The sequence below is a fragment of the Pristiophorus japonicus genome, chromosome 1 (genome assembly GCF_044704955.1).
Source record: "Pristiophorus japonicus isolate sPriJap1 chromosome 1, sPriJap1.hap1, whole genome shotgun sequence".
Classification (NCBI taxonomy): Eukaryota; Metazoa; Chordata; class Chondrichthyes; family Pristiophoridae; genus Pristiophorus; species Pristiophorus japonicus.
Window position 1 is genome coordinate 314722391 of NC_091977.1, and position 24230 is coordinate 314746620.

The 24230-nt window shown below is 41.0% G+C and overlaps 1 protein-coding gene and 1 non-coding gene across 6 annotated transcripts in view; one reads left to right on the forward strand and one right to left on the reverse strand.

Moving 5' to 3' along the window:
* Nucleotides 1-24230, reverse strand: part of atp9b (ATPase phospholipid transporting 9B) — a 468699-nt gene that overhangs the window by 51895 nt on the left and 392574 nt on the right. For 4 of the 5 annotated variants that reach the window (XM_070888575.1, XM_070888574.1, XM_070888573.1 and 1 more), the window contains 3 exons: nucleotides 5453-5614; nucleotides 3965-4057; nucleotides 1196-1279 (listed from right to left, as the gene is read on the reverse strand). In XM_070888575.1, the coding sequence (XP_070744676.1) occupies nucleotides 1196-1279; nucleotides 3965-4057; nucleotides 5453-5614 (339 nt within the window). The remainder of the gene's footprint in view (nucleotides 1-1195; nucleotides 1280-3964; nucleotides 4058-5452; nucleotides 5615-24230) is intronic. The other variant, XM_070888576.1, reaches the window with a different exon arrangement.
* LOC139278517 (U1 spliceosomal RNA) lies at nucleotides 18547-18712 on the forward strand. Its single transcript, XR_011596289.1, has one exon. It is a non-coding gene; the product is annotated as a U1 spliceosomal RNA (small nuclear RNA).

Below are 24230 nucleotides of genomic sequence, written 5' to 3' on the forward strand. Positions count from 1 at the left end.
CACACTACATTAAACTTGAAGTCATCCAAAACTCAGCAGCTCGTGTACTAACCTGCACCAAGTCAAGATCACCCATCACCCCTGTGCTTTCTGACCTCAGTTAAACAACGCCTCAATTTCAAAATTCTCATTCTTGTTTACAAATCGCTCCATGGACTTGCCCCTCCCTATCTCTGTAATCTGTTTCAACCTCACAATCCCACAAGATGTCTGCGCTCCTCAAATTCTAGCCTCTTGAACATCCCTCATTATAACTGCTCAACCATCGGTGGACGTGCCTTCAGCTGCATGGGCCCTAAGCTCTGGAATTCCCTCCCTAAACCTCTATGCCTCTCTACCTCTCTTTCATCATTTAAGAAGCTCATGAAAACCTACCTCTTTAAACAAGCTTTTGATTATCTGCCTTAATTTCTTCTGTGGTTTGGTGTCAAACTGATGTGTTTGTCTCTAACACTGCTGTGAAGCGTCTTGGGACGTTTCACTACGTTAAAAGCGCTATATAAATAAAAGTTATTATTAAAAATACAGGCCAGAGGCTCGCACAGCACATGTCCCATCATCCGGAAGACCCTCGGGTGGATATCGTCCGGCCCTGCTGCTCCATCTATTTTTAAGTGCTTAATTATTTCCAAAACAATGCTTATCTATGTTAATGTCGCTAGTAGTAAAACTATTAACTTCTAACATTCGAGCATCATCTTCAAGAGTCAAGTCTTTAGTCAGAAGTTCTGGGGCCACTGTGTCAATATCATACCATTCATCTAGATCAGAAAGTCCTGCTGACTGGATGATATTAATGGTCCAGAAGGTCCAATAAGCTACCCTTTCTAGACCATCAGATCACAAAAATGATCATTGTATTCTCCACTCAAAGCTTGTGGGTGACCCACACTTGACAAACTGTCCAAGGGTACTGTTCTGATATCCAGGAACCTGAAAAAGAACTTCAGTAGCTTTCTGTTCTGGATCATGGGCTTGTAGTATTAAAAGTCTGAAGGAAAACATACACATAGGAAAGACTTTAGGCTGTTAATGTAGAGAGAAAAAAAACTTCTGCTTTAAGTACATCTCATTTTCAAAGTGGGCTCAAGAAAATCTCCTCTGAGTAACTGGAACTACAGAGGTTATTTTATTACGAGTCTGATGATCGAGATCTATTTGAAAATGTTTGCTGCAGCAGTATATACAATTATACCTCAAAATCCTGGTACTGTTCTTCTGTTAGGGATTTTTTGGCCACAACAAGTGTCCGTAGTCCTTCTCTAGCCATGTTCCCACACTGTGAAGGTAATGATGAAGAGAGTTGTTTAATCATAAATACTATAGATTTTTCTAGAGCCTCGAGGTGACAAGCATATGTTGCGTAAATACCTATCTTTGTTCAAAGAACAGTCAGTATAGACTACATTATCCCATGCATGTTGCAAATCTGAATATTTGCACTTAAATGTATTATTTCCATTCCTAGTAAAGGAAAGGATAAAGAAAATGCCGGTAAGAATGGGGTCAAAAATGGAAGTAGGGTAGCAGCAGCTAGATTGAAAGGGAACTGAAGGAGCAGTTGATGGGCTTTATGGGGGAAGTGTTTCGTCATGTTGGTGCGGTCATCATGGGTGTGGGGCAGGCTTGATGGACCAGCTTGTCTTTTCCTGCCCATCAATTTTGTTTATTTTTATGTAAAAGACCGGCAATAACCTGCTCTTTCGATTTATTTTGCTATAGGGTATTTCAGTGATATGACCTCGTAATTGCTAGCTAATCAAACTAGGGGATATTAAAATTAATATGGCTATGAAATTTTAATGGATCTCGACAGCATGCCACTGACTGAAACAAACTGTCCGACAGCACCTGTAGACTGAAGAATATTTCCAATAGCAAACTACTGAGAATATATGCACTGTGATTGCCCTATTGAGCCATAATAATGTAAATTGTTCATGGTCTGTGCAAGGATCAAAGTCTGAATATCTTTTTCTAATTCTGTACTCTCTTCTGAATATGTTTCTTTTAAGTTATGAAACAGAGCAAAGGAATCAATGGCCATAAATTTGATGACATCATGCCCATTTTTCAGGCCTACACGGGCGCCTAAGCCTCCAATATGGTGAGCAGGAAGCGCGCGTTCATTTTGAGCCGGATATGCGCCACCCGATCATATTCATAATCATAGGCAGTCCCTCGAAATCGAGGAAGACTTGCTTCCACTCTAAAAGTGAGTTCTTAGGTGATTGTATAGTCCAATATGGGAATTACAGTCTCTGTCATAGGTGGGATAGACAGTCGTTGAAGAAAAGGGTGGGTGGGACTGGTTTGCCGTACGCTCCTTCCGCTTGTTTTCTGCATGCACTCGGCGACGAGACTCGAGGTGCTTAGCGCTCTCCCGGATGCACTTCCTCCACTTAGGCAAGGGATTTCCAGGTGCCGGTGGGGATGTTGCATTTTATCAAGGAGGCTTTGAGGGTGTCCTTGAAGCATTTCCTCTGTCCATCTTGGGCTCGCTTGCCATATAGGAGTTGCGAGTAGAGCGCTTGCTTTGGAAGCCTTGTGTCAGGCATGCGAACAATGTGGCCCACCCAACGGAGCTGGTCGAATGTGGTCGGTGCTTCGATGCTGAGGACGTTGGTCTGATCGAGGACACTAACGGTGGTGCGTCTGTCCTCCCAGGGGATTTGCAGGATCTTGGGAGACATCATTGGTGGTATTTCTCCAGCGATTTGAGGTGTCTGCTGTATATGGTCCACATCTCAGCCATACAGGAGGGTGGGTATCACTACAGCCCTGTAAGACCATGAGCTTGGTGGCAGATTTGAGGGCCTGATCTTTGAACACTCTTTTCCTCAGGCTGCCGAAGGCTGCACTGGTGCACTGGAGGCAGTGTTGAACCTCGTCGTCAATGTCTGCCCTTGCTGATAATAGGCTCCCGAGGTATAGAAAATGGTCCACGTTGTCGATGGCCGAGCTAACCCTCTTCTCGATCTTCCTCGCAGCAATGCTCCACCTCACACTCAACAAGCTCTCCACTGGAGTGGAACTAAACTACAGAACCAGTAGGAACCTGTGCAACCTTCGTCATCTTCAGGCCAGATCCAAGACCGTCCCAACCTCTGTCGCTGAACGAAAGTACGTGGACGACGCTTGCGTCTGCGCACATTCAGAGACTGAACTCCAAGTCATAGTCAACACCTTTACTGATGCGTACGAAAGCATGGGCCTTACACTAAACATTTGTAAGACAAATGTCCTCCACCAACCTGACCCCGCCACACAGCACAGCCCCCCCACCCCCCCCAGTCAACAATCATTAGTATAGACAAAAAAGTAGGCGTCCAGGACCCATGCCTGAAAACAGGAATATGCAAATAAAGGGGCTGTATGACTGTTTCGGGACCCTGTGCAAAACAGGGCTGTCCTGAACACAGCTGGCATCGGGCTGGCTGCGTTTAGGAATACCAGGTTTATTTGTGGCCTAACAAGGGTCCTTAAAGGGGCTGCTGTAGGCTTCTACCAAAAAGGTAAGCTTGTAAATAAAATACTTACCTTAATATGGAGCCGGGAAGAGCAGGGCTGCTGCTCCCAAATCCACATTAAAATTGCGGGCCGCTACAAGACACCACTCAACCCTACCATCCGATCGCCCCCTTCCTGATCACTCTCCCATTCCCGGATGTCGCCCCTATCCCCTTCCTGATCGCAATCCCTTCACTGGTCAACTCCAACCAGCTCCCATCCCCCACCGATCGAATCCCCTTTAACGAGGGCTACTGCTGGTGACAGTGGCCCAAAATTGTACGCCTCTTTGCTGGCTAGCTGCTGGAAGATGCTTAGGTGTCTACACCTCACCGGTCTCATTTAAGTGAACCCAAGGCCCAAAATTGACTGCACCTCTTCAGGCGCAAGGATTGTTCCCTACACCCAGTTTGCGCTAATTTCTACAATGTCTAATTGTTTAATTAGTTCTTACCTCCTCTTCTAGCCAATCATTGTACTGTACGATGCTTGACATTGCCACATCAGCTCCTTTCATATAGAATGTGATTTCCCCTGAAGAATCATCCTAAATGTCAAAGTAAAATATAAAAGTAAATTCAGAATCTCTCAAAAAAAAAAAGAGTAACTATCACTTTTATTTCCCTCCTCTTCCTCGGCCATTTACTGACCATGGTGGATCTCCTGGTCCTCCACTAATGCTTCTCAGATCCGACCAGTGATGATCTCCTGTCTTCCCTTCTAAAGCAGAACCTTGCCTTTGCTCAATGCTTCCTCATCTATTGCTGCATATGGCTCCATAAAAAGTAACCTTGTTCTCATTACTTCCAGTCTTGAATTCTAAACCAGAAAGCTTAGTTGCTACTGCGTAGTCAACGGATACTGATGTTTTGGAGGTGGGCTAGTTCTCAATCAGCATTTTGATCCTTTGTTATTTCCTATGATGTCAGGCAATGTTCCCGTTAAGGTGCGCTGAAGTGCACCGATCATGAGGTCCCGCGCAGGTCGCTCGGTCGCCAGATGCTACCGCTGAAAGAGATACCGCACATGTACAGCCACAAAGGGTCTGCGCAGGGAAAAAAAATTAGAGGGAACATTAATGCCAGTTACATCTTTGGCTTTTATGCAGGATATTGTGTTCAGGTTGATTGTCACCCACCACTCTCATAAGTAGACCTTGCATTCTTTATGATGGAATGTATCTTTACTGGCCTAATATCCAAGTAAGACTCAGTAATCAAATCAAGAACTCTCATTACTGTATACCAGGGTTCCTGTTCACTATCCAGTAATTGCTGCTGGTAAGTAAATGTGTGGGAACATCAGGGAATGTTGGGACTGGGTTTGGATTTAATATCCCCACAAATAGCTTGCTGATATTCACTATTTAGGTTCAGATTTGAAGAATGTTCACTTGGGTAATGTACCAGAAAGCTACCTGCACCAACATGAAATAGCACATTCTGGAGACAAGGGAAAAACTGGGGCTGGGGCTGGGGGGGGGGGGGGGAAAGAGAGATGGCTGGTATAAAAGTTTGACATTATCGATGTTTACTTCAGTCATGTTCAAATATTTAGACAATTTTACTGTAAAAAAAGATTTACAATTCTGCGCGACTGCAACACTTCAAAGGATTTTGACAATATTACAAGCTATAAAAGCAAAACGACAGCAATTCATCAACACAGGTTATTTATAAGCTATGGCAGACTCTCAAATGTCTATTACTTTTAGTTATGCAGCTGTAGCAGCTGTAGACACACCACATCTTTGACGTGTGATAATAGTTAGAAAAGGGTACTGATGATTTGTTGTGTTAACCAAAAGCTGCAAATGAGCTTTATCTCAATGTAGTTTTATAGGAAATAACATATACTCAATAAATATTTCCAATTTAGATGATGAAACAGTTTTATAAAATGTTGGGATCTATTTTTGTCTACACTTATTTATGAAACTCACCCTGACAATGATGCCCATTCTTTTGCTTTCAGATGTGAAAGGGAAAACCTGTAGAACAATGAATGGAAGGATTTGTCCACCAGGGGTCTTCAGCTGCATAGATGAGAGATCTCTGCTCACCAATGTCAGACCCACACTCTGTGTCCACTGTACAAGAGCCACCTAAAGAAAGATCCAAAGTCAATCACAATTCTCTGTCCAATGCACTGAAGACTGCCATACAAAAGTCAAAGGTGATATCTAAACTCAAGGTCAAATGTCAGAAAGCACATCATCCAAGTGAAGATAATACAAAATAAACAAGTAGTGAATTTACAAAAGAGTAAGACAACACAAACGAATATTTGACTTAAAAAATGATATAACCAAACTATAAGAAACCGCTTTCAATACGAAAGGAATCAATTATTGTTTTATATCAGAAGTACGAAGAACTAAAAATAAGTTTATCCTTTTCAGACTCATTGGCCCCAAGTTTCGTCGCGCGGCGAAAATGGCACACCTCCGAGCTGAGTGCCTATTTTTCGCGCCGAAAACTGCGCTTAAAAAAAAGTCCGATATTCTGGAGCTCGATGTCTGCTTGGTGCGGAGCGCTCTTCGCAGCAGGGGGTGGAGCCTAACACTCGCGCCTATTTTCTAAGTAGCAGGGGGCGGGTACAATTTAAATTAGCCTTCGTGGTGCCGGCAACCCTGCGCGTGCGCGTTGGAGCGTGCGCGCATGCATAGTCTCACACAAACATTGGCACTCGGCCATTTTTAAAAGGACTGCAGAAAAAGTGAAGGTTTGTTTCTTGGACCCCTGCAAAGGCTTGTAATTTAATTTTTTTTGATATTTCTGTGTGTGAGGGAGTGCTTTTAGCAGCACTGCTGAATAAATCACCTGCTGAAATCAGTGAGTTCAGCTTTTCACTGCTAAACTTGCAGAACCGGTGCTGCATTGGTGCATGCAAATTAAGGACTGTGTGTTTGGAGAAATAAGAGTGCCAATTCAACTTTGCAATGGATCAACGTCCACCAAGAACAAAGAATTTCTTGCATGAGGAAGTGGAGATATTAGTCAACGTAATTGAGCAGAGAGGGCAGGAGCTAGATACCAGCAACAGAGGTCGCATAAAAGTGCCACCAAAAGAAATGAAGAAACGCTGGAACCAAGTTGCAGAAGATTACTGCGCAGTGGTGCATACCAGGAGATCTGGAAGTCAGTGTAAAAAGAAATGGCACGACCTTGGTCAAGTAGTTAGTGTAAGTAATATTTCCCATTTTTAATTTAATCGTAATTGTAACCTGGCTATCTGTTTGTCCCACCTTGCAGACTGACACACTCTGTAAAAAGTTATATTTTACTCTTTGCAGAAGAAATTGGCCCACAACAAAAGAGAGGCAACTCGGACAGGAGGAGGCATGCCCAATCTGCATCCACTGACACCCTTGGAACAGAGGGTAGCTGCTATGATGAGTGGTACATGGAGAAAAGCAATCAGTACAACACAAGCTGGGCCCGCACGCGAGGAAGAGGGCAAGTCCTGAAAATGCATCGTGGCCCTTTAAATCAACCTGCTGCCTGGCCTGCTATGTGTGAGAGTACTCATGCCACCCACCCGGCCCCCTCCCTTGCTGTTAAGCATTTGACTGTTCTGATGTATTTTGCAGAACATGATGATGATGATGACGATGCTGCTGCTGCCAACCCTGAGGGTGCAGAACAGGAACCAGTACACCCAGCTGCGGACGATCCAGACTGGATGATGGCAGTGATGAGTGAAACGTCTGCAGGGGAAAGCTTCCAATTTAATGTTTATGAGCCCCCATCAAGGGGCATCAGAGTTTCAACCCCTAGCATAGGTCTTGGTTCCACCTTCCATGGTTTCACTTCCGATGTTGCGGGTCCCAGTGGTGCTGCTGGTATAATGCAGCATTCTACAGTCAGTGCACTACCGTCCCAGCCTGCGCTTCCCTCTCGCATAGGTTCTGCTTCCACCTATGGTTTTGATTCCGATGGTTCGGGTCCCAGTGTTGCTGCTGATATCATTGAGCAGTTTACACCCATTCTTCCAACATCCCAGCCCACGGCTCGCATTCGAGTGCTGTCGTCTGGAACACCAAGCGTCCTACCGTTCCAGCCCGAGCATCTCTCTCTAGTACTGCCGTCTGCAACACAGAGCATCCTACCATTCCAGCCCGAGCCTCTCCCTCCAGTTCAGCTGTCTGGAACACCGAGCGTCCCACCGTCCGTGTCCGCGCCTCCCAGTGTAGCGGTGCCACAAGGCAGAGGAGGAGATTGGCGACACGCTCTCCTGAGATGCAGCGTGCAACAGATGCGACTCAGGTTGTGGCATTGGGTATGGAGATCAATGAGCTTACCCGATCACTCATCGGTGGCGTCAGTGCAGTAGATGAAGAGTTGTCGGTCCTGACGGGAGAAATAGCAGTAATGACACGGGAACTTAGGGAGGGAGTGCAATCGACGGCACAGTCCGTCAGGGGGGGCATGCAAGTGTCGGCACAGGCGTCAGGGAGGGCCTGGTTGAGGTAGCTGCTGCAATAAGGGCACACAGCCCAGCCAATCAAATGACATCCCCATGAGGAAGTGAACATTCACTGAGATATGGATGAGACATGGTTGCAGCCTTTCTTTGCTGCTTTTGCTCTTGTTCTTGATGTAGTTGTAGTAGCGTTTTTCAAATTGAAATTGTTTTGTAAGTTTTGTAACTTTACAACATAAGTGATCTTATGGTTTTTAAGTGATCTGATAGTGTAAATGGTCACATTTTTTTGTATCTTATTTAATTTTGCATCTAAAAAGTGATCTTGAAGTGTAAGTGATCTTAAGAATGTAAAATTTTTCACATAGAAAGTGTTTTGTAACTTTACAAGTTTATAAGTATTCTTCAAGTCATATTAAAAAGTATAGTTTGATACAACAAATATTTTATTAGAGTGACGTTAACTTTTCAATAAAATATTTTTTCATTAAAACTGTTTCATGTTCCATTAACACAACACAACGTAGGAACAACTGCAAAGAATAAACATGTCCATATGCAAAAGTGGTCGCAGAGCCCTCAGGCATCAGTAGTTGAAGCGTTCACGGATGAACTGCTGGCGCAAGTCTCGAGCAATCGTTAAAGGGGCACGATGGACGGCCCTCCTCCGACCTCGTGCTCCGGCATCAGGCACTTGCATGCTTTCCTAATTGTCGTTATCATCCACATCCTGGTCTTCCGTAATACTATCTTCATGCACTGGACCCTCACATCAGTCTTCGGGTTCCACTACCAGCTCCTGCTGCCTCATGATGGCTAAGTTATGGAGCATGCAGCACACAACAGTGAAGTGACCGACAATCTGAGGAGGGTATAGCAACTGTCCTCCGGAATGGTCCAGGCATCGGAATCGCTGTTTCAATATGCCAATGGTCCTCTCAATGATGCTGCGAGTCGCAATGTGCGCCATGTTGTATTAACGGTCAGCTTCTGTCCGTGTCACGCGTATGGGCGTCATGAGCCAGGTGGTCAGGCCGTACCCTTTGTCTCCCAGTAGCCAGCTCTGCCCTTCTGGCTGCTGCTCAAACATGTCAGATAGAACGCTGTCGCGTAGGATGAACGCATCGTGGGTGCTGCCAGGGTATCTCGCATCGACTGACATGATGCGCTGCTTGTCGTCACACACGAGCTGCACAGTGATAGAGTGGAAACCTTTCCTATTTCGGTATTGCTCAGATTCCTCCACAGGTGCTCGCAAGGCTATGTGGGTACAATCAATGCAGCCCTGTACTTTTGGGAAGCCGGCAATCCTGTAGAAACCCACAGCCCTCTCATGGATCGCTTGTGCGGTCATTGGGAAATTGATGAAGTCATTCCTTCGCGTATAAAGTGCAGCTGTGACCTGGTAAACGCAGGCATGTATTGCACGTTGAGTGATGGCACACACATCTCCAGTAGCCTGAAACGATCCCGAGGCATAGAAAGAAAGTGCAGCTGTTACCTTCACTTCAACAGACAAGGCAGTTGTCCTTCTGCTTCTGGGCTGCAAATCTGCTCTCACCATATCACAGATCTCAGTGACAACTTCTCTGCGAAAACGCAGCCTTTTCAAACAATCAGCCTCGCTCATGTCCAGGTACGAGCGCCTGGTTCGATATTGTCGACGTGGGTAAGGTCTCCTGCCCATCAATCTACGGGCTACGACGTTCCTGGTGCGGTGAGCTCTAATCAATTCTCTCCAATGCAGTGAATTGATGGCACCCATTCTGCAAATTTAAATATAAAACTGTCGATGTGGCTGCCTCTCCCTGTCCAAATGGCCTCAGTCCCCCTCACAGCTCGAAGGCTGCTGCTGTATCTTCGGCTGCCGTCGAGCCACTGACGCTGCCCCTAAAGCGCGGCTGACTGGCCTCAAGCACCATAAAGAGCTGCGTGTGTCAGGAGTTGATTCTTCGGCTGCCGGCCAGCCACTGACGCCGCTGATATCCTATGGCCGAATGGCCTCACATCGGTCCGCTGCCGATTCTTCAGCTGCCGGCCAGCCACTGATATCTCATGGCCGAATGGCCTCGGGTCCGTCCGGTGTTGCTTCTTCGCGGCCAGCCACGAAGAGAATGAAGGCCTGCCTCAAGCACTGCAGCTCAGCTCGAAGCTTGCTGCCGCTGCCGTCGAGACTCTAACGCCACACCGCTGACTGTCTCCAACATGAAAGGCCTGCCTGAAGCACAGCAGCTCGAAGGTTGATGCTATTTCACATAGGTCGGAACATGGTTTATTTGATCTTTTCTTTGCTTATAAATTTTTATTCAGGTTGGATTTATTTGTATAATATTTGTATAAGTATAACTAAGGATTGATTTAAGAATTTAATGACTTCCCTTCCCCCCCCCCCACCTCGTTCCCTACGCCTAATTTGTAACCTACGCCTGATTTTCTAAAGTGTAGACAAGGTTTTTTCGAGCGTACAAAAATCTTCACTTACTCCATTCTAAGTTAGTTTGGAGTAAGTTTTCACTGACGAAACTTTGAAAACAGGCGTAAGTGGCTGGACACGCCCCCTTTTGAAAAAAAAATTCTGTTCCAAAGTGCAACTGTTCTAACTGACTAGAACTGGAGCAAACTAAATGTTGAGAATTCCGATTTCTAAGATACTCCGTTCTACACCAGTTGCTCCTAAAAATCAGGAGCAAATCATGTCGAAACTTGGGGCCATTATGCTGAAACACCTGAAGTAGCATTTTTACCTACAACAGAACACTTAACATATTTATCAGTTCAGAACAAGAACAGAAAAGGAAATGTTCTCAGATCACTTGTTAAAAAGCATGGTTTTGGCCACATTAGTGCGAATTCACAGAATATGTTTACCCAAAAACATAAGCAGGTTATTGAGTAAGATTGATTAGTAGCCTATCAAAATACCAGAACTGGGCTCAGATTTCCAATACAACAAAACGTATTTATCAAAATTAAAACTGAAAAGCATGCTTAAAACCGTTTGCTACTTAACATGTCTGAGCTAATGCGATTAACTTTATGAATGGTCCACTTTATGTGTCCTTCCTCCTAAAGCAGCATTTTTGCAAACAGCAGCTAAATATGACAAGGTTAGAATTTTAAGCTTTTCTTTCTGATAATTTAATCATTCTCCAAGATCTAAAGTAGCATTTTTGTGCCACATCAATCAAGATGAAGGTCCTTGGATCTGTATTTTTTTTTTATATAACTTTGCTTACTGGGTAGGTTTAAATAATTTTTGTACACACATTCTTGCATTTAAAAGTTAGTCATCAAAATCATTGTAATTACAATACTCTAATTTTTTGTGGTAGAATAACTTTTGCACAGGATGTTGTCGGCTGCAAATGATTCAATACTCAAAGATTCATTTCCAATTTGCTCTGTGAAAGGTTACTATTACAACTTGACCTGTAAATTGTATCTCTGCTAATACACTATCATTTAATTTTATGCCCCATTGTACTAAAGAGTAAAGCATGCTATATTTGGTGACTCACATCTGTTTATTATTGAAGCTCTGCTTGGTTTAACAGCCTGCCTGAATTAGCAGCTTTCACTGCAGTTATCTTGGCCTGTCGTACCTGTCCGAAGATGCTGCAGCATTCCACTTTAATCCAAAATTGTCCAGTTAACATACATGGGACACAGAACATTTAACCCAACATTTACTAAAAACAACCATATTTACAGGGATAAAGGAAACAATGAGATTTTATTTGGGAGCAATATTGTTTTAAACTAATCACAGTAAATCTAATCTCTTTTTGCTGAAATGAAACAAAGTATCACTAAGGAATTTTAATTTGTTATGTGGTAAGAATTGATAAATGTGCACTATTTCTAATCATAAGTTACCTTAGCAGAAATATACACAGTACAAATGGCCATACATATATATATATATTTGCAATATTCATTTTAAACAAGACAAGATAGTTAATTATTTCACAAATGAGTATAGGTTGCTGATCAAAATTTGGAGATTTCCATTTACATCAAATAAGCTAGTCAAGAATACCACAATTAAGTGCAAGTCATATTTATATATGATGCCACATTAATTCATTTAATATTTTATTTAGTTTTCTTCTTGGGGTGTCCATCACATGTCGCCCTGAAGAGCTGGAATCACATCTAGGACAGACCAGATAAAGATGGCAGATCCTTGACTGAAGGGCATTAATGAACAAACCCATCAGCCTTTGTGGTCATTTTCCCTGGTATTAAGCTGATGAATTATCAGATTTACTGAATTCAAATGCACAACTTGCCACATTGGGATTTTTGAATTCTACGCTGCTACCATAACCACTAGGCTACTGTACCCTGGCGGGTCTCCATGACGTCATTAGTAATAAGTCAGTGAATGTAGTGTTTTATGATGACAGGTACATTATAACAAAAAAACATAATATAGTTGATCTTCAATGGCAATAATTGTATCTTTCAAGAACAGTTTCACTGCTGTTTTGGCACTCATATATGTGTTTGCATGCTCTCACTTTTGTTTACCATCCACTCTTTTTCCTTTTGTATAGCTGTCACTACACTTTTCTTACTGTAAGAACATAAGATATAGGATCAGGAGTTGGCCATTCGGCCCTTTGAGCCTGCTCCGCCATTCAATAAGATTATGGCTTATCTTCCACCTCCCCCGCACTATCCCCATATCCCTTGATTTCCTTAATATCCAAATATCTATCCATCGCTATTTTGAATGTACTCAACGACTGAGCATCCACAGCCCTCTGGGGTAGAGAATTCCAAAGATTCACAACCGTGTGTGTGAAGAAATTTCTCATCCCAGTCCTAAATGGTTGACCCCTTATTCTGAGACTGAGAGTCCTGGTTCTAGATTCAGCCAGGGGAAACATCCTCCCAGCATCTACTCTGTCAAGCCCTGTAAGAATTCTGTACGTTTCAATGAGATCACTTCTCATTCTTCTGAATTCGAGGGAATATAGGCCTCGTCTCCTCAATCTCTCCTCATACAACAATCTTTTCATTCCAGGAATCAGTCTGATGAATCTTCGTTGCACTCCCTCCAAGGCAAGGCAATTGAGACCAAAACTGTACTTCTTTTATTGATGTAGTGAACTTTTAAGTCCTGTCTTTGTTAAAGCCAAAAAATGTGCAGGAAGATGCCAGCCAGCATCAACTGTTGGAGGTGGGTACCAGGATTAGATGGGTGAGGCTCTCTGGAAGATGGCACAACACAGAGAGAGAATTTGGAGAGAAGAGTGAAGTGTGAACAGAAAAAGGGAAGAGAAAAGTAAAGGACAAGGATGCTTGAATAGAGAAAAACAATTTATATGATGACAAAGAGGAGCATTTCCTTGATTAAATGGAGAAATTGGCAAACAGATCAGTAATGGAAAGTATTTAAACAGATAATAAAAAGGATGCAAATCAAATACATGTGGGCTTTTGGAAGGTTTTAAAGGGGGGAGAGGGTTAGGGAGGGAATTCCAGAGTGTGGGGCCTAGTTGGCTGAAGGCATAGTCGTCATGGTAAGGTGAAGGGATGGGAAGATTCACAAAAGACAAAAGTCCAGAGGCACAAACAGTTTGTTTGGGTGGGTGGTTAGGACCCGTGGGGTGGGGAGGAAGTTTCTTGGACAAGAAAGATGTGCTGAGTGGTGTTTCATAGGAATGTGCATTGAGACTGCTCTTACTTATGTATATAAACACATGATGATGACTTCAGAGTTGAGGAAGTATAGCTAAATTTGCTGATCACACCAAACTGGGGATTTGGAAAACTGATACGAATTGTGAAAAACCACCAGAAGATTGGCAAGAAAATAGGATGAACATCAATGGCAGGTTTGTTCAATCTAGAGAAATATGAAGCAATACATTTTTGAAGTAATAGGGGAAAGAAACAGACCATAATTGTAAGAACGTAGCAGAGCAGAGGGACCTTGCATGCAAATACACAGGTCTTTAAAACTAGCAACACAAGTTGATATATCTCAAAAAAGGGTTTTGTATATAGAGGCACAAAATACAAAAAAGAGATAATATACAATTTGCCCACGGCCTACATTAAGCTTCAACGAGAGTATTATTTACAGTTCTAGGTATCCCATTATAGGAAGGATGTAGAGCAATGTAAAAGGTGCAGTGTAGATTCACCACTTCGTTACCTTGGAAGTGGGAGTAGTTATTAAGAGAGTTGAAAAGCCAAGACTTTATACTGCAGAGAAGGCTTCGGGTGACCTGTTGGAGGTGTTTGAGACTATAGAACATACAAATTAGGAGGAGTAGGCCATTCGGCCCCTCGAGCCTGCTTCACCATTCAATGAGATCATGGCTGATCTACCTCAACTCCACTTTCCTGCACTATCCCCATATTCCTTGATTCTCTTAATATCCAAAAATCTAGCGATCTCTGTCTTGAATGTACTCAAAGACTGAGCCTCCACAGCGTCTGAGGTACAGAATTTTAAAGATTCACAACGTTCTGAGTGAAGAAATTTCTCCTCATCTCAGTCCTAAATGGCCGACCTCTTATTCTGAGATTGTGACCCCTGGTTCTAGACTCCTCAGCCAGAGGAAACATCCTCCCTGCATAGCCCTGTAAGAATTTTGTATGTTTCAATGAGATCACATTTCAATCTTCTAAACTCTACAAAATATAGGCCTAGTCTACTCAATCTCTCCTCACAGGACAGCCCCCCACCCCTATCCCAGGAATCAGTCTGGTGAATCTTTCAATGGCAAGTATATCCTTCCTTATGTAAGGAGACCAACACTGTACACAATACTCCAGGTGCGGTCTCACCAAAGCCCTATATAACTGCAGTAAGATATCTTTACTCTTGTAATAAAGGCCAACATACCATTTGCTGTCTTAATTGCTCTTCGTACCGGCATGTTAACTTTCAGTGATTCAGTGAGGGTACCCAGGTCCCTCTGAACATCAACATTTCCCAATCTCTCACCGTTTAAAAAATACTCTGCTTTTCTATTTTTCCCACCAAAGTGGATATCTTCACATTTCTCCACATTACATTCCACTTGCCATGTTCTTGTCCACTCACTTAGCCTGTCTATATCCCCTTGAAGTCTCTTTGCATCCTCCTCACAATTTACATTCCCACCCAGCTTTGTATCATCAGCAAACTTGGATATATTACATTTGGTCCCCTCATCTAAATCATTATAGATTGTGAAGAGCTGGGGCCCCAAGAACCGATCCTCGCAGCACCCCACTAGTTACAGCCTGCCAACCAGAAAATGACCCATTTATTCCTATTCTGTTTTCTGTCCGTTAACCAATCCTCAATCCATGCTATTATTATTACTCCCAATCCCATGAGCCCTAATTTTGTTCAATAACCTCGTGTGGCATCTTAATCTAATGCCTTCTGAAAATCCAAATACACCACACCCTTGTCTATTCTACTAGTTACAACTTTAAAAAACTCGACATAATTTCCCTTTCATAAATCCATGTTGACTCTGCCCAATCCGATCACAGGTTGAAAGTTGGAAATCCGGAGTTCCGAAATTCAGACCGATCCGTGGCGGGGTCATCCGGAAACCAGAAAACATTCCGAAATCCGGACTTCACCCGCCTTGGCGGCCTGAACTCCCCCCCCCCCCAACCTTGACGACCCGACATCACCTCCCCCCCTTATCGGCCATACTTTGCCTGTCCCCCCTTACCTCGGTGGCCCAACCTGAACTCACCCCGGCGGCCCGATCTCACCCCAGTGGCCCGATTTCGCTCCGGCCCAACCACGCCGGCCCGATCTCACCCCAGCCTTTCTCCCTTACCTCGGCGGCCCAAGCCCGTCCTGGCCCTTGGCGACCCTACCGCCTCCCCCCCACTTACCTCGGCGGACTGACCTCGCCCCAGTCCTGAGGCCCGACCTTGTCCTGGCTCTCAGCAGCTCAACCTCACACCCTTACCTCGGCCACTCGACCTTCCCCCACCCCCCCTTACCTCGGCCCAGACAAAAACGTTCTGAAATCTGGAAATACCCGGAATCCGGAACAGCCTCAGTCTCGAGGTTTCCGGATTTCGGACGTCACACCTGTATTATTTTCTAAGTGCCCTGTTACCGCATCCTTAATAATAGATTCTAGCATTTTCCCTACTACTGATGTCAGGCTAACTGGTCTGCAGTTCCCCATTTTCTCTCTCCCTCATTTCTTATACAGCGGGGTTACATGAGCTACCTTCTAATCTGCGGCAACGGTTCTAGAACCCTAGGATGTAGGTCATCAGGTCCAGGGGATTTATCGTCTTTCAATCCCATTAATTTCTCCAGTACTATTTTTTTTTTTACTAGTACGAATTTCTCTCAGTTCCTCATTCTCCACTATTTCCAGGAAATTTTTCATGTCTTCTTCCGTGAAGACAGACACAAAGTATTTGTTTAATTTCTCTGCCATTTCTTTATTCCCGATTATCATTTCTCCTGTCTCAGCCTTTAGGGAATCTTTTCCTTTTTACATAGGTATAGAAGCTTTTACAGTCTGTTTTTGTGTGTCTCGCTAATTTATTCTATTTTCCCTTTCTTTATCAATTTCTTGGTCCTTTCCGGAATACTAAAATGCTCCCAATCCTTAGGCTTACTGCTCATTTTGGCAACATTATAAGCCTCTTCCTTTCATCTAATACTATCTATAACTTCTCTTGTTAGCCACGGTTAGACCACTTTTCCCATGGGGTTTTTGTGCCTTAAAGGAATGTATGTTTGTTGTAAATTATGTATTCATTCTTTAAATGCTAGCCATTGCTCATCTACCGTCATACCTTTTAATGTAGTTTCCCAATCTACCTTAGCCAACTCTCCCCTCATACCTACGTAGTTTCCTTTGTTTAGATTTAAGACCCTAGTTTCGGATTTAACTGAATCAATTTCAAATTTAATGTAAAATTCTATCCTATTATGGTCACTCTTCCCGAAGACTATGAAGGGTAATAAAATATTTAGTGATAGATTGTTTTCACTGATTGGTGAGATAGTAACAAGGCGGTATAAATTTAACATGATCACAAAGAGAATTAAAAGTGAGGTTAGAAAAAGATTTCCTTTGAGAGTGGCTAAAATTGTGGAATTCTTTGCCATTAACTATTAAAGTAATATTCATAAAAATACTTGGAGGAATTAGATTATTGCTTGAAAAATAGGAATATGAAAGGTATGGGCAGCAAGCAGAAGAGTGATATTAGACTAGATGGCTTATATGGAGAAAAACACGTGAATTTGATACACCAAATGGTCAGTTTCTACTGTAATATTTTATGATTCTAATGACAAATAGGAGCCAATCAAAATCTGTGTTAAGGAAGTAGTGTTCTATAAAAGTAATGATTTATATGCTTTCACTATTATTGAGGCAGTCAGAAGCAGCACCATTTCTAGAAGGGTCATGGAAACGGGTCTACCATATCTCAGTGATGATACATCTATCTATATTGGGGTGCTGTTGTGAAATTGTATATTGCATACTTTTAGGTGAGCTATTTTTTATTCTCGACACCCCATATGCTGCTTAAGATTAGCACTAAACAGGAGTAATTTACTAGGGGTGAAATTCTTTTGCAGGTTTTTTTTTGGCCACAGCCTACTAACCATGCATGAAGAATGGCCCTAAACTTTTTGGGGAAGATACTTCCCTGCCAACTGGTAGTAGTCTAAGTATAGTCCGATAATGCAGCACTGATGTCCGCTCCTTGCAGCGATCGCATGCGGCAACAGAACGATGGTTGGAACTTGGCCATTTATACTTTCAAGAAGAAATACTCTGGGCTAAGGTGATTACAAAGCCTTAGTGCGAAACATTCCTTTGAATAGATATCATTATTTGCCATTACCCAAATTCTTGTTTGTTTTAAAAATGTGTCTTTGAAAGTAAAACATAACAGGTATGTACGTGGCAAAGGATTAAAGATATACTGACGTGTAAACATGAGATGAGATCAATGTAAACATGACTCCTGAAGATGTTTTGTGAACAACTGTTATTTGGTAACAAAAGATTTTTTTTTTTTTAAAACACAAGTTCCATTTCCCTTTGCTTCCAATTTTTATAAATATGTTTACCTAAATATATGCAAGCATAATAGAAATGCCCTCTAACAATTATACACAGAAATCTCATTGTATGTTTTATCTTTGGTGTATCTGGTGACCTCTGTGAGGTAGATCATTATCTTTTATTTAGAGGTCATTTATAAACTGTGCCGATTTCATCATGTTTATTATCTTCTCATGACTACGCCTTTTATAATTCTATTAAAATTTGTTGTAGCTAAGTAACGTGTTCATATATTGACACACAATATGTTAAAGAAAATTACTTTTGACTTTTATTTCACTTTAATCCCTCATCCCCCTCTGTAACTCGTGTCTTAGCTGTGGATTTCCTGCATGACATCAATGGCAAAGGGGCTGTGTGTTGAATTGACAGGAGACGTGCTTGATATGGAGCTCAGATGACTTGTGTAAGTTTGTTCTAGTTATGAGGCAGTCCATCTGCTGGCTTGACTTCGAACAATGAAACGTCACAAGTGTCGGTGATGGCTTCAAATTTCAGTCAGCTGTGGGAAACTGGGATTTGATGTGGCAACAGTCTGACCTGGCAGGGGAGTAACCATGATCAAGAAGGTGGTTTTCCCAGGACGAGGCTAGCCCATTGCACTTCGGGTGTGCTGACGCCTGCGATGTCCCCAAATGCGGGATACTCGACTGAAAATATTTGTGACAACAGTCTGACAAAGTGAGCTTTAAACACTATGAAGCAGAGTTAACAAGGCAATTTTATTTCCTCACATAGGAAGCCCCATTTCATGAGACCCTTACATTAGAACAGTTCAGCTTTCCACAAAATATTAATATTTTACTCTCAGAAGGCAATTGATCAGTTGTGCATTGCAAATATTTGATTGTGCTCTCGCTCTCTCTCCCTCCCCCCCACCTCACCCCAAGAGTTCTGGTTCAGTGACATTATTTTCCTGAAAAAGCTTTCAGTAAACTGTGAATGCAATCTGCATTAAAACACATCAATGTGTCACTTGCACATGGTATTGTTAGGACATAAATGGTGCTGTGCTCTACACCAAATAGAGAATTATTCTAAACTTTTTTTTTGCAAAAAAGTGCTCCTTTAAAATGGGCCCAGATATTTATTAGGAACAAATTCCCAATGAGCCGATTTCAAACCCACTATTATATTTTTAATAATCAGCAGAAAGAGTATAAGTCAATTCTGGATCAATTATTAGAGAAAAAATTAATCTGAAAAATTTAAATTGATTAAACATATTAATAAAATGAAGACAAGAACATCAGTAAATTCGTTTTTCTCCACCTAACTAACGTTATCCCTCCCAACCTGAAGGCATGAACTGCTTTTTGGAGCTGCTTATCCTATGGTATCTTGCTCAACTAACCATTAAACATGTGAACCTTGACAGCAAGTGTTGGCAGGCTAATTGGCGGCACACAGTCATCGAAGCCGAGCCTGATCACTTCTTCCCCCAACCTCCACATGAGCACATCCGACAGGTTTCACTGGATAGCGATCAAGATTGGAAACCCTGGTCAATTCTCAACTCCCTAATGCACGGGTCAAGTGTCGCATGCCCTACCCCTACTCAGATTGCAATCAGCTCAGGGAATCAGATCTGAGGCTTGCGCCGTTTGTCTGGTCCAGCTATTCACTGGATAAACTCACTGAGCTATTGTGGACCCTGCAAATTCATTTTACAATAATGATTCCCAGCAGAATAGCTGGCATCTTCACCACCCACTTTCCAAGTATTGTCCAGGGTTCCTTAAAACATTGCTTCATAAATTATATGTAAAGTGCTGCTACTTCATTGTAATTCTACACAACTCTTCTCAGTGCTACAAGATTTAAAATCAATAACTGAGTAAGGTGGGCTGTTACTCAGATATCAAAGTGAAAGAAAATGCAAAAAAAAATCCAGGCTTTAATATAAATAACACTGTACTTATTATACAAGATATTGCAAAAAAAACCCAATTCTAAATGTAATTTGGAAATTAAATTTTGAATTTCAAATAATTAGGAGTGAAATTACTCTGAAGTTATTTAAGTAGTTTGAAACATTTGCATAAAAGTCTTCAAAACAACCCAATATGTATTTTCCGTTAACCATCTGTAGAATTTAGCTTATTATGTATGATATGGAAATCATAATTTAAGGTTAACAGTTGCTCATTCATGCAATGTTTTAAAAAAATTACACACATTTTCAGATACCAGTTGGCATTTAAACTTTCAGGTTCTTGACATCTGCAACATTAGCTTCAACATCAAAAATGTTAATTTTATTAACTCATTAATTACTAAACATTTCACAGCAGTTCCTGTTCCCCAGAAGACACTAGATGGCGACTTTATTGCAGCTCTGCAAAAATCAGTTTATGTTGTTCCAAAGGACAGTAAAGTGGTAGGGTGTGCTGAATGATTTATAAAAAATATTCTAAATCCATTACAATATGGAATAGAACTAAAATTCATATTTTTGTCAGTATCAATAACTCATGGTGCTAGGATAACACATTAAAGTCTAAGTCTATATATTAATTGGCAAATGTAAGGCGGTTATGCATCTACTTTGATACACAGTTGTAAAACATATACAACATTTAAATCCTTATTATTTGCAACTAATATTGGGACTATTTATAATTCAAACTATTGCGTAGTGCCTAAAGTCCCTTTTCAATTTCGTGCCAGCTAACCCTGTGTGGGCACAAGGACAAAAAATGTTTTTCAATAATTCATTCATTTTATACACGATGTCATGAGAAAACAGCTGTGCTTGATTTAAATTTTACACCAGTAATTATTACTGAAAGATGAATTTTGTCAACATAATTTCATTACAAGTGCCAACAGTAGTCTATCAAATATCTATCCCAAGATATTTTGAGACAAATATTAGTACAACATTTGCATTACCACCTCCTTAGTTACAATGAGCCTCAATACTTTGATGATTTACAGTTAAATACTGCTTTTACAGCAACGGAGCAGCAGTATATTAGTTTTAATGTGAACCCTGTGCCAGCTATTGTTCAAGTAGCTAAAATCACTGATGGATAAGTATATTTTTCAGCTGTAAAATGTGTACAGAAAATTCTTTTTAGGTTATTATTTTTGAGTCAAAAATATTGCGCTTTTGACAATATTTCAAAATGTATGGGGATACAAATATCTTTATTAGAATTAGTTTTCAAAACGGCTACAGCATTATAGAAAGTCTGTTCAACCTTTATTTTCCTGGGATATTCGATGCAATTGGCAATGATTTCTGTGTGACAAATATATCAACGCAAAACAAGTGACTGGTCTTGTTTCTGTTATCACTATATGTATTAAATAAAGCACACCCCATATTAAAGAGCAACTTCATTTTTAATGTGTGTAAAGTGTATTATACTTTAGAAAAAAACAGAATCTACAGTCTTATTCATAGAACCATGCAAGCAATAGCCATTGCTAAAATTGCTAACTCATCACAAATATGACCATTATGTACACACTATTTACATTTAAAAAAAACACATGCTTTTTAAAAAAAATCTAATAACACATCTAAGTTATTGGCAACATGGAAAACCTTAGATCACTCCTCACAAAATAAATAGCTAGTTTATGAGAATAACCAAGTCATTAAAGACCATGACCAATCATTCCCCTCTGACCAAAAAGGTTCAAAGGTCTTCAGAGGCACTGTTCAAAGCATGCCCTTGTATTACTGGGCTTGTGACCTTTGCACTTCATCAGCCTATCCACTTAGTTTATCTCCTTTTATGCTTGTCCTTTACATTAGGTCAGTGTACCTTTCTGTATCTGAAGAAAATGATGGATTCTGCTCAATGGGTATATATTTAAGACCATCAAGCTTGACTATAATATTGTTTTGTCAATGCCTATAGTAGCTTATTTGGAGACATTGTGTGCTCAATTCGAAACACCGTACTACTACAGCTCCTGCACTCAGACAACAAAATGAAATATTGATCACATCAGAAATACAAAACAGCAAGATTTTACATTAGGAAATAAGACAAACATAAGCTAGGCCAGAGATGTGACTCCAAATTCACAAATTACATAATTAGTGCGTTAAACTAATTTCTATAGTTCATGCTGAAAACATTATTTTTGTTGAACCAATAAGCACATAAGCTTTAAATTATAAAAATGTAGCATTCATGTACACTCAATTTTTGCTAAATGGTTGTGTTTTTCAAAAGCTTGCATAATCTAAATTGGGTTTATATTAATAGACAAATATTTCTAGCTCTGGTCTTTATGAATGTTAATGTTTGAACGTAAAATGCAAATGAGAAAAAAGCTGCACAAGAATAAAATATTTCTAATTTTATCCTTATGCACAGGTTGGAAAAAAAAGTGTTCTATGTTGATAGATCACAGATATAACTATTTCTACTTGTTTACCAGATCACAGTTTTCATGCTTACCCTCATAACAATGCAGTTAGGTTGTTAGTGTTAACATTACATTTTCTTACTCATGGGTTTTCATATGATAACTGAGGTTTCAAAACAAGGTGATCAAAGTATCCTGGAACAAGTTAAAATTGATGTCAAAGCTGAAAGCTAGAACTGCACACAAAAATCCTAGCATCCTCCTATCCCACAGCTCATAAATCATAACAGTATTATACACATGGGGGCCATCAGATATATTACTTGCAATAATGTTAATCTGGCATACACCTTTACTCCTGCTACATTAACTTTGATCTTTTCTATATGTCCCCTGTCTGCAATAGACCTCAAACATAATCCCATTTCTGACTTTGCTATTCTTGCTCCCTGCAATGGCAAGAAATTCTCTCAACTGAAATTTTCAGTAAGTAGTCATCACTGCTGGACAACTCATTAAGAAACTGCTTACTGACAGAAATCTCATCCTGTCGTTCACTGTGGTCTTGGGACAGGGCAAGAGGGAAGAATATTGTTTAAAAAATAAACACACACAAATTAAAGCATAAAAAGAATATTGAAATTGAAATTTTGTACAACTGGGAAAACAAAAGATGAAATAAAAGCTGAGAGAAAAGGAAAACCTAATTAAAATGATCAGGAAAACTGAAGAGAAAATAAATTAGAAAAGTACAAATAAAAGAACCATGTGAAGGTAACACTAGAAAAAAAGAATGAAAGTAGGAGAGTTAAGAAAAAGCCAATTGTTATGTAGGTTTTAGTTTGTGATTCAGGGAGCAAAAGGCACAGTTACAATTTATTTAGGACAAGCTATTTTTTTCCTTCAGGGGGCATAATTTCAAATTATTGCTAGGGAGTGGTGCCGTTTTTCAGATGAGACATTAAACCAAGATCCCATCTGCTCTCTTAGGTGGGCATAAAAGAGCCCATGTACTATTTCGAAGAGGAGCAGTGGAGTTCTCTCTAGTATCCTGGTCACTATTTATCCCTCAACCAACATTGCTAAAAAAAAAAATTCCCGTTTGTGGGACCTTGCTGTGTGCAAATTGGCTGCTGCATTTCCTACATTACAACAGTGACTACACTTCATTGGCTGTAAAGCGCTTTGGGATGTCCTGTGGTCGTGGAAGGTGCTTTATAAATGCAAGTTTTTCTTTCACAAAAATACCAAACAGAAAATGCACTTAACATATAATTCAAACTTACATTGCAAAGTAGCAAAGCTTTGCCTGACTTAAAAAGTCACAGAAAAATCAAAATGTAAATTGATGCCAGCTGGAAGGTATTGTGCATAAACCTACAGCTAGGTTTACAATACTGAAAGGATTTAGTTGCACCTCAGGCTCATGCAGATTGTTAGTTGTTCTTCAGTCAACACTGAAAATAAAATGGGTACCAATGGTTTCTCTGTTGAGATAATGTTGCTTACTGAGAAAACCCTCATTTGGCCAATACTCAATGATTTAAGAGGGAGACATCAACCGAACAATTTTGCTAAATTAAGCTCCAGGGCACAATAGTGAAAGCAGTTTTTTCAATAAAATATGCTTTTAGAATGGTTCTTCAGTGATTGTGAAACACTGGCATCATCTATCATTCCAAGTACAAAAATATTCAATAAGTTAAATAATGATCCACTTAGATGTTTCCCCTTGGACTTCAATGCATGTAATTTCAGTGTACACTGCATCAATATGGGTCCTTAAAATTATGAAAAGGCCTTTTTTTGTTTCTCCTTTGAATCCACTGAGAAAACACAACGCAAAGGCCTGCAGTGTGTAATCCGGTCACAATTTAATTCAAT